The sequence below is a fragment of the Cottoperca gobio genome, chromosome 3 (genome assembly GCF_900634415.1).
Source record: "Cottoperca gobio chromosome 3, fCotGob3.1, whole genome shotgun sequence".
NCBI classification, from domain to species: Eukaryota; Metazoa; Chordata; class Actinopteri; order Perciformes; family Bovichtidae; genus Cottoperca; species Cottoperca gobio.
Window position 1 is genome coordinate 22,100,890 of NC_041357.1, and position 9,641 is coordinate 22,110,530.

The window sequence follows — 9,641 nt, forward strand, 5'->3', positions numbered from 1 at the left end:
AGCAGCCAATGAGGAGAAGTAACGCAGCGACAGTCCCAGCCTCCTGCAAAACACGCCCATTTGTAAACGACGCTGCTAGTGGCTGAGGAAGAAAAATAGACCAACAATATATTGAAAATGTTTTTAGATGTAGCAATTCTAGCTACTATTAAGCAGACATAATGCAAAAAAACCTATGAACTGTGAGCCTAACTGCTAATATATATTTGGCTGGGAAAGTTGAACTTATGTCACATCCAATATAATAATATTGTATTCCCTAAATTAATGAATATAGAAATATTTGAATTCAATACAGGAAAAGTAAATTTAAGTTAAAGCCATTTTGTTTTTTTACTTTGGGGTGGTATCACAGATCTACTGGGTAGTGTAGTTGTGTTGAGAAGGAATCTCCTCTCTCAGTATGGACAGGAGAAACCAACAACTTCAATTTACATAAAAAGGTAATTTGTGTATTGTTTTAAGACCTGAACAAATGTGAATTTATCCTTTAAAAATGTTTTCGCACAGACCGCAGAGTTTAAATTAACCAGGACTGTACATTTATGAGGGGCTAGATTACTGAAGTTATCTTTCACATGCCGATAATCCACGACAGTTTTGTAACACTAGAGATGAAAAATGCTGAAAAAACATGGAATGATCACTAGTGTGTGAGATGAAATGACATGAGGACAAAAGTTACAAACTTCATACAACATATTAGAAATCCTGCTTTTTTTATTCAATTTGGACATATAATATTTCATGGCAATAAAATTCTTCCACTTAAACACAAATAAAAATAAGATAAATTGACAATTATCTATCGTCAACTACTGGGATATTTGCAACTGTAAGAACATAAAAAAAGGTAAAATAATTGCTACTGACATTGCGAGAGCCATGGCTCTAGAACAGGAAGATCGATGAAAGAATGGTAAAAGCAATGGGTGGATCAGACATGTCAGAACACGCTGAGACTCCTTTAAAACAAGGGCCTGTCATCCATTAGTTCTGTGGTTGGTCCGTTTTTGAGGAGGGTCCAGGGCCATTGTCTGTGATGACAAAATAATTCCTTCCTTTTAGGGGGATAGATGAGAGCAGAGGTGTGACAGGGGTGGAGGCAATTCCTGTAAAATATATAAAAATTACTTAAATGAGTTAAACTGACGTCAGAAAAAAAAAAGCACTTTGAATACACTGATTAACATATTCATGAGAAATTATGTTGTAAGAGCATTACAATGGGAAGATTTCCTTTAGCGGATGTATATGCGTGTGCGCCCTCTTGTGGTCATTTATGGAATTGTTAGAATTGTTAGAATTGTAAATCATTCAATATTGTTTACTGTTTTACAATGAGAGTATAATTTCCTTTGTAAAACACACATGGCTGTGGCTGACACATTCTTGGTACCTGAAGATGCACAGTTTCTGAGTGACTCTAGGAGGTTTGTGCTTGCAAACTTGACAACACATTTGAAGGGCTCCTCTCGCTCTGTCATGGTTTTGTTGGTTTGGTCTCTGAATTTTGTCTCCAGCTGAGTAAAGATCACAAAACGTATATCAGATGATCACATCACAGAGTGATACCAGAAAAACGTTAACTGATATTGTGAGACAGCAAGCTATGCCCGTTGTTTTGTTGACTTTGATACCCAACCCAACTATTAAAACTGAAACTCAATATTTTACAAACACAAGCATGCCTCGGGATACCTTGTAAACGGCAGACTGTAGCTGAGGTAACATCCCACCACCGAAGGCCTCACAGGCCATCTGAAGTCTGTTTGCTGCAGGCTCAGCTTGTTCTCTTCCTATGTGTGGGTCTGTAAATAGAAAGAAATCCCAAAAAATAAAAATCACAATTCAGGATTCTACCATAAGTACACATCGGCCAAATACATTAAGCTAAACAAACACCGTTGAAGTATGTGCAACATCATATACAAATATTAAAGTATCTTAAAGTAAACATTTGGTAAACATACTTGAGACTGTTGGATTATGTTCTGTAAGAGGGCTGGGATACTTGGTGGGAAACACCTAGAAACAAACAAAAGTCAAGTCCACCACAAAAACTAAATTCACAACAGACAGTTCAATCTTTTTGTAAATGATCTTCCATAGTTGGGCTTTTCATAAGAAAACTTATTATAACCCTTGTTGGGGGTTAACACAAAGCGTCCTTTAAGTTCAGTGGCTCCCTCAACATATACTGTGACATTGTGTAATCAAAAACATTTTGTTGCCGTAACATCCAAGAGATGGTACTGTAATGAAATGAAAATTCTGACCATATCCAATCAGTTAGACAACTTGTAAGGTTACAGCAAGCCTCTTAAACTTTATCATCTAAACTACATTTGACAGTGATAATATTGTATACACACACACACACACAAAAAAATCTGTGCAAAGGTCAAACTTGACTTGACTTGACTTGACTCGAGGTCAATAAGATAATAAAGACAAGTTAACTGCAAAATCTGAAACTCTTCGGTCCATAATGGCAGAGTTCTGTGACAGGACAAAATACAAAAACACTCTGATGCTTATGAGCAATGTTTGATTAAGTGGGGAAGACGGTGCATACAGAGCTTTGAATGTTGTGTGTGTGTAGTTAGAAATGGTTTACCTGTTGATATTGCCTCATCATCAGGTCCCTAATAGCAGTGAGTTTCCGTCCACTTAGGTTAGCATCCTTGATAGCTTGATGTCTGGTGGACAGAACCAAGGCCTGCAAAGTACATCACTCTCTTAGAATATACTGGCAACCTGGCAACTGTACAAACAATGTCATGGATTGAATATGAAACTCAATGCTTACTTGGGATAACAGGGGCTTTTGCTTTGCGGTCAGGCTGGTCACAAAGACATAAGGGGTTTGAAGATGGTGAACAACATATGTTGGTTTAAGATGGTTGGGCCGAGAGAAGGCGTCTCCCCATGCAATCCTAATCCATACAGCTTCATCTGTGTGCTTCTTCATTTTAACAGACACCTTGAATGCAATGTCAAAAGCAGACTTTTAATATTAGGATGTTGAACATAGATGTCTTTCAATGATGCAACTATATCATTAATAAGAGTTTTGTGTGACGAGGAATAAATGGCTTACTTGTCTCACAAGCTCTCTGATGTGAGATTTAAATTGTTCCTTGAACTGCGTCAACTCTACAGATTGAGCATCATCTGGAAAACAGAGCAATTTATAAGAACCATTAAATGGACAATATGGGTTTGACTAGTAAACTTAACTTCATTTCATAATAGTGTTTCATTCCCCGAAACTAATAGATACAGAATATGTGTGTGACACAACCATAGAGTCCAAAAATATTACTTTAGAAATGAAAAACACATGATGACCCAGATTCCAGCAGGTTAATTGACTAATTGATTAAAGTTACCACACTTTCAATCACAAAGACATTTCTGATTCCACAAGCAGCTGTTTTGTTTCGTTAGAATACAAAACTGCAGACTTCCACCACTTAATGGTACAAGTGTTTTTAACATACCTTCAGGGTCCATGAGCTGGAAGGTATGCCACATTCCTTGGTTTGGATTGTCAATGATATCTAGAGACAATGACACAACGGGACACAAGAAGCATTATTGGATTGGCATGGTATGATGAACGTTAGCTAGGTTGCCTTGGCATTACTCTCGTCTAAATGAAAAAATAAGTTAACTTTACTTACATATCATCTCGAGTTCTGTGAGGTGTTTAACTTCCAACTCATTTTCCTGTACAGATAACAAGGGAGGTTAAAACGATAGGAAATCCACACCAAGTCTAGCACGATACAAATTAAATAGATTCCTATGCATATGTTCATCTTCAGTGGCATTACTGGTAACACTAAACGCTAAGGTTGTGTACATTACAATGATAGAGAGAACGTGCCGTTTGTTACGTTAACTACCAGGTTGTCTGTTTTTTAAGCTGTATATTTAAAAACACCAAATTATATTTTAGAAAAGTTGCCGCTTACCTCGCAAATAGCGATCAGTTTTTCCGTTAACGCCCATTTTGACTGAGTCAAATTCATGGACTTTAGCTGTACCTCAGTCAAACGGCCCCACTTGCCCAGCGTTGTTCTTAGCATTTTAATCGGTATCCGTGACATGAGTCGCTGTATTAAGCGTTTGTTAGATGTATCCATGCTTTCCTCAGATAGTAATGATATATATTTTAGCAGTTGTATCGGATAGTGTTTGAGTTGATTTAAACCGTTGGCTCTTTCCAGCTTGTACGGCGGCAGTAGTACAATTCTAAACAAACCGCCTACCAAAGACAACACGAATTGACCAATCAGATATTACCCGGATATTACCCGGATATTACGCAGTCTCTTTAGCGCCCTCTATTGTTTTGGAGTGGTATAACTTCTAACACCGTACAGTCTATGGTTGCTGCCATTCCATTAATGGAAGGAGATAAGAAGATAAGACAAAGTTGTGAAACACAAATGCGTTTTCATTCTTTGTACTTTTCAGCAGTCTTTGATTTTATTGTAAAACATTGGATAATTTGAACAGTTATTTAAGTGAAACCATTTGAGGGGTTTATATGGGAAATCATTTTTCTTCATCAATCTTAATGAAAAGTAACTTGTAAACATAGATTTCAAATACATGTAGCGGAGCAAAAAGTACACAATTTCCCTCTGGAAGATATACTGTGCCCAGGACACTACCCTTTATATTTTACCATTGCAGATGTAGCCTATATGAATATTATTGTATGTTGTTGGATAGAGCATCTTTGGTTAATCATAAGCAACAACGGAAGTACGTCACGGGGAAACATCTAGTTTCTCATGTAAACTTCCGTCATCAAATGTCCCGCCTTTAATAAGAAGAACGCATGCCATTGGTGGATTGAGAAAACACGCTGACGCTGATTCGCTGTTTCCCGTGGTTCGTTACCAAACAGTTACGAAAGCTAAAAGTGTTGTAGCAGACTGCATGTCCTACAGGTCCTTGATTTTTGTAGGTTACAGTCATGTTAGTTATTTACAATAGTACAATATCTATCTGAAATTGTAGAGGAATTATAGTAATCTGCGTTGTTTTACGGAAGACCGAAACCCTACCTTGTTGTACAGTGGTTGAACGGATTTATGCTGTGATACAAACGTTAACGGAGACCTCGCAGTTAGCTAACGTGACATTTCACCAAGGTTTGCTGGAAAACGTCTCAGATGATACAGCCTCCCCACTGGTAAGTATCATTGTTACCTACAGCCGGCAGTGCACAGTGTAATTAAATATCTTATCATTAACTAGTAGATCTAGTATGTGTAAGAACAGTTAGCCAATATGTTACAATTCTAAAACTCAACTCGGTGACAAAACACCTCATAGTCTGTTAAAGCGAGCATGTACCCGGATCCAGAGTCTTCTAATGAAGGCTGTATTGTCAACATGATTCCAGAGGATTCAGGGTGAATGCAGGTAGTTTGTCACATTGTTGTATACTCTCCCTCTCTCTCTCTCTGTCTGCAGGTAAGTGTCCGCTGGGGGAAAAAAAAAACCCATCATCACAATGACAGCTCAGGAAGGAGAGGGATGGGGAGGCATTAGTATCCTTTAGAAAATCATCTCTTTTGCAAAAGTGTAACAATGCTGAGTTGACATGGTGTATATAAATTAGCGCTGAAACACTTAGTCAACCACAATTTTGTTCAAATCGATTGCTTAAGCTATTTTTTTTAATGCAACAATGTCAAACATCCACAGTTCCAGTTTCTCAGCCATGAAGATAACCTGCTTTTCTGTAATGCTTTTTTTTTTCCTTTTGTCTGTTAGCCAGGCAAAACAAACAATTTGGAGACGTCACCTTGGGCTCTGGAAAATTGTGATGAGCATTTTGACACATTTTATAAACTAGATTATCAATTAAATGACTAAATACGAAATTGAATAATGAATAATGAAAATAACTATTTGCTGCAGCCTCAGTATGTTCAGCACATTTCCATGTAATGGAAAAGTGCGGTACAGCAGAAAGCAATGGTGTGTTAATGGCAACTTGCAAATGTGTTGCCACCAAATGACATCTCTAACATTAATTACAGTAATATTCAACAGTAATTGCCATCTCAGTGCTCCTCAATCAGTGCCCCTCTTGTTTGTGAAGTTTCAGTATTGCCGCAGTGGTACAGTAAACCCTTAACTCAGCATGCACCCTGACCTGTCACCTCACCTGCACACGGGCGAGTGTAACGACCTGATAACTCTTCTGAAGCAGTGCCACACGGAGGTATGTCACTCTCTAAATAATTGTATTGCTGCATGCTTCATATACACAGAACAACTAAACAATCTTGTTTAATTTTACCCTCAGCACAATGTCTTGAAGTTCTTTGGCGAGTGTAACGACGTGGACCGCCTTATGCGTCAATGCCTGAAGAATGAGGTCCGTCAGTTATTTCTATGCACTTTGTGAATGAGACGCAACAAGCACAAGCATTCTTTATATGAATGTTTTCTTTGTTTTCCTCACCATTCAACAGAGACTGGAAAAGCGGGAACGCAGCAAGCAGCATGCAAAAGACATGAAAAAGAGGCTGAAAGAAGGGCTGAAGGAGGAGCTCTGAAGGACATTTTACTGCAACTCTACCTCTACTACATGACAGTGTGTAACAAGCCTCGTCTGCTGTTCTTATGTCAAGACCGAGAAAGAGTCATAACTTCTGTCTCTTTGTAATGTCATAAGAGTGCGGATTTTATTAGCAATTTTGAATTGACAGGTCTAAGTGTCATGTGCTGTTATTAAATTATTCTGATATGAGTTGACAGGCAAGGTTATTTAAATGTTGGGATCATATACCAGCAATGATGTGGTTAAGATGCTCCACTCACTCCTATATTTACAGTGGTGTGAACCCTCCTTACACACATTTGACTTTTTCTATCTGGACAAACTAGGACTCGAACCGTTACCAGAACGTTTTAGGTCAACATAAAAACAGCATGTAGTACTTTGGATTAAAGACTGCTGTCAGGATAGTCATTCATTTCCCCCTCTGCTAGCAGTACTCTACGGCGCCGATGAAGATGTGAGTGTTAGCCGTTGGCAGAACCCTTTCATCAAACTATTTAAGTTGGCAGGACACCTCAGGAATATTCTGGTACCTGTTCTATTCAGGAAAACATGGGGGGGTCAGTTTCAGGGTATCGGAGATGCATGTAAAAAAAACAAAAAGACCTAAAACGGGATGAGCAGTGGCTTTACTCTTAATGCCAGCATACACACATGAACATGCATATTGAACACACTCATTGTTGTTTGACTGTTTATTTGAAGGGGGAATCATGTTGATTCGCTACAAGTTTAAATGCTTTCTAATAAAGTGAAATCACTTGATTTAAAAAAAAAAAATCCATACTTCCAATACTGTGTCATCATTGTAAAACAAAGTATCAATCACTGTACTAAAAGCATTTACATATTTCCTCAAAAGAGGACTTAGAAGACAGTGAAGTCATAAATACTTTCTCTTAGCTGCTGTTGGCAGTAAAAATGCTCATACAATGTTTTTGTATCCGTTGGTGGGATGTTTGGAAATGTTACATCTATAAACTTCAAGGATTGTTGCGACGGTGGATTTTGCAAGCAGGAGGTCACTACTGCTATCTGTAGCTGTGAAACATGTCTGTTTTAGCAAACAATTGTATTATAAATATTGTTCACATGGTATGACCCCTAAACAGGTATAACATTTAATTATATGCAATTAAGAAAGTTTCAAAAACACCTAGATTTAACTTGATCAAGGTGTAAAGAAAATCTAAGCTCAAAGGTCGAGTTATTCAAATGTTAGATATTTCAACTGCATGTCATGGTCTTTGTTCAGCAACTGGAGCTGGTAAAGGTGTCATCGTGTTACCTTAAGTCACGTGCTGACTGTTGGTCATATGATCCCTCTATTGATGGATGACCTTGGTGTTTACCTGACTGAACGTTCACGTTTACGTCACAAAATGACACCTGAACCGTCTCCATTAGCTGAGTCAATACCATGAGATGATGTTGAGGACTCAGAATCATAAGTGGACCTTTAATCGTGGATCCTCTACACCAGGGGTCCCCAACCACCGGGCCGCACAGAAAGAATACAACGTTTTTTGTTGGTAATATTTATTGTAAACATTTTATTTACATTAGTGTGCAGTGCATTTTATTTTTGAAATAAAGTGCATAATATAAAATGGAATAATTACATTTACATTATATATGTAATAATTAAATAATATGTTTCACACTTTGTGTGTTTTGTTATGACAGGCGCCCCGTACACCTCGGGGGTGCAAATAGGTTGGGGACTGCTGCTCTACACCATATAGGTTATTATTCCCAAAGGTCTTCTGTGTTTTTATTTATATATTTCAGAGTAGGCCTGTACATCAATGAGAAAGACTCTTAATTCCTCAGAACCAACAGGAAATAGCAAGTACCTTTTGACTGTAAATTATAGAAAACTATAGACACACGCAGAGATAGTAGTTTGAAAACATTGTTTCTTTATTTGAAGCAGCTCACTCTACCCATCACAACGCATGGATCAATCTTGGACATATATTTAAATTGTAAGGCACCCCAAGGTGTGCTTCGAGACAATGTGTGCAGAAAAAAACATGGATCACTTACACATACATGGGCTATATATATATATATATATATATATATATATATATATATAAAAAACACACACACACAGTACAGGAATTTCTGGTTATAAAAGACAAAAAAAACAGAAGCCTGTCAAAATGCAGTCATTTGCAATAAATAATAGAGCAAATATGAGTAGTATTTTTTGTATACTTCAAATGTTATTTATTAAGCGCACTTCAAACACATGCTGAGGAGGGAATTTGGATTCAGCGGCTAAAACGTAAACTAGTAGTTCAAAACAAGTAAAGAAAAAAACATTTTATATCTCAGGTGACACACTGAAAAGCATTTGTAATACTTTACAAATTAAAAATTCAAATACATAAATACATAAAGACTCATGTCTTGGGATTAACACTCAGTGATTTGCATTCAGTAGCCACATTAAACAGGTCCTTCTCACCTCTTCTTGGGATTCAAAAGCAAAGCAAGAAACGATGACATAAGTGTTATTTACCACCCGACGAGGAATATAGTCAAAGAAGTGAATGTAGGGATCCCTCTTGTTAAATACAAACAATGACTGATTATCTAAGCCTAATGGAATCTTTGGTCACAAAACTGCCTTTTGTTTTTTGATTATATATATGGCAAGTTAATATAATGCAACAGCACATGTTTTTAGTTTTCATGAGTGAAGATGTATTGTTGCTTTGTTTTCATGTCATGACATGCTTCATCAAACTATTATTATAACTGAACTGGAAATAATTTAACAACCTCATGGAACATTAGAGTTCAATATGCTCCAAGAGTCATTTTATTGATCATCTGTTCATATTTATAAAAAGCTCAGTAAAACATTATTATAGATTAAATTATCTGACATGCCTTTGATCATTTACAACTAAATATGTAATCTGACTCAAGTGAGAATAAGGTTTACACATTTTGGTTTCGCAATTATATATTATATTATATATATATATATATATATATATATATATATATATATATATATATATATATA

At 36.9% G+C, this 9,641-nt stretch overlaps 2 protein-coding genes across 4 annotated transcripts; one reads left to right on the forward strand and one right to left on the reverse strand.

Annotated features, from left to right (window-relative positions):
* Positions 1 to 700: 700 nt before the first annotated feature.
* cenpn (centromere protein N) lies at positions 701 to 4,315 on the reverse strand. 2 transcript variants are annotated; one of them, XM_029425505.1, is made up of 10 exons: positions 3,984 to 4,315; positions 3,690 to 3,735; positions 3,507 to 3,566; positions 3,104 to 3,177; positions 2,813 to 2,986; positions 2,621 to 2,722; positions 1,974 to 2,028; positions 1,702 to 1,811; positions 1,400 to 1,523; positions 701 to 1,061 (listed from the first exon to the last, which is right to left on the reverse strand). In XM_029425505.1, exons 1-10 carry the CDS (start codon positions 4,152 to 4,154, stop codon positions 991 to 993), a joined length of 987 nt encoding a protein of 328 aa, XP_029281365.1. In that variant the 5' UTR covers positions 4,155 to 4,315; the 3' UTR covers positions 701 to 990. The 2 variants fall into 2 exon arrangements, with proteins under 2 accessions (XP_029281365.1, XP_029281357.1); XM_029425497.1 differs by having other exon boundaries at positions 701 to 1,112; positions 3,984 to 4,310.
* A 557-nt stretch (positions 4,316 to 4,872) lies between these two features.
* cmc2 (C-x(9)-C motif containing 2) lies at positions 4,873 to 7,391 on the forward strand. Of its 2 annotated transcripts, XM_029455175.1 has the most exons (5): positions 4,873 to 5,215; positions 5,500 to 5,576; positions 6,186 to 6,256; positions 6,341 to 6,412; positions 6,510 to 7,391. In XM_029455175.1, the coding sequence occupies exons 2-5, from the start codon at positions 5,540 to 5,542 to the stop codon at positions 6,591 to 6,593; spliced, it is 264 nt and encodes an 87-aa protein (XP_029311035.1). In that variant the 5' UTR covers positions 4,873 to 5,215; positions 5,500 to 5,539; the 3' UTR covers positions 6,594 to 7,391. The 2 variants fall into 2 exon arrangements, with proteins under 2 accessions (XP_029311035.1, XP_029311043.1); XM_029455183.1 differs by lacking the exon at positions 5,500 to 5,576 and having other exon boundaries at positions 4,879 to 5,215; positions 6,134 to 6,256.
* The last annotated feature ends 2,250 nt before the right edge of the window (positions 7,392 to 9,641 follow it).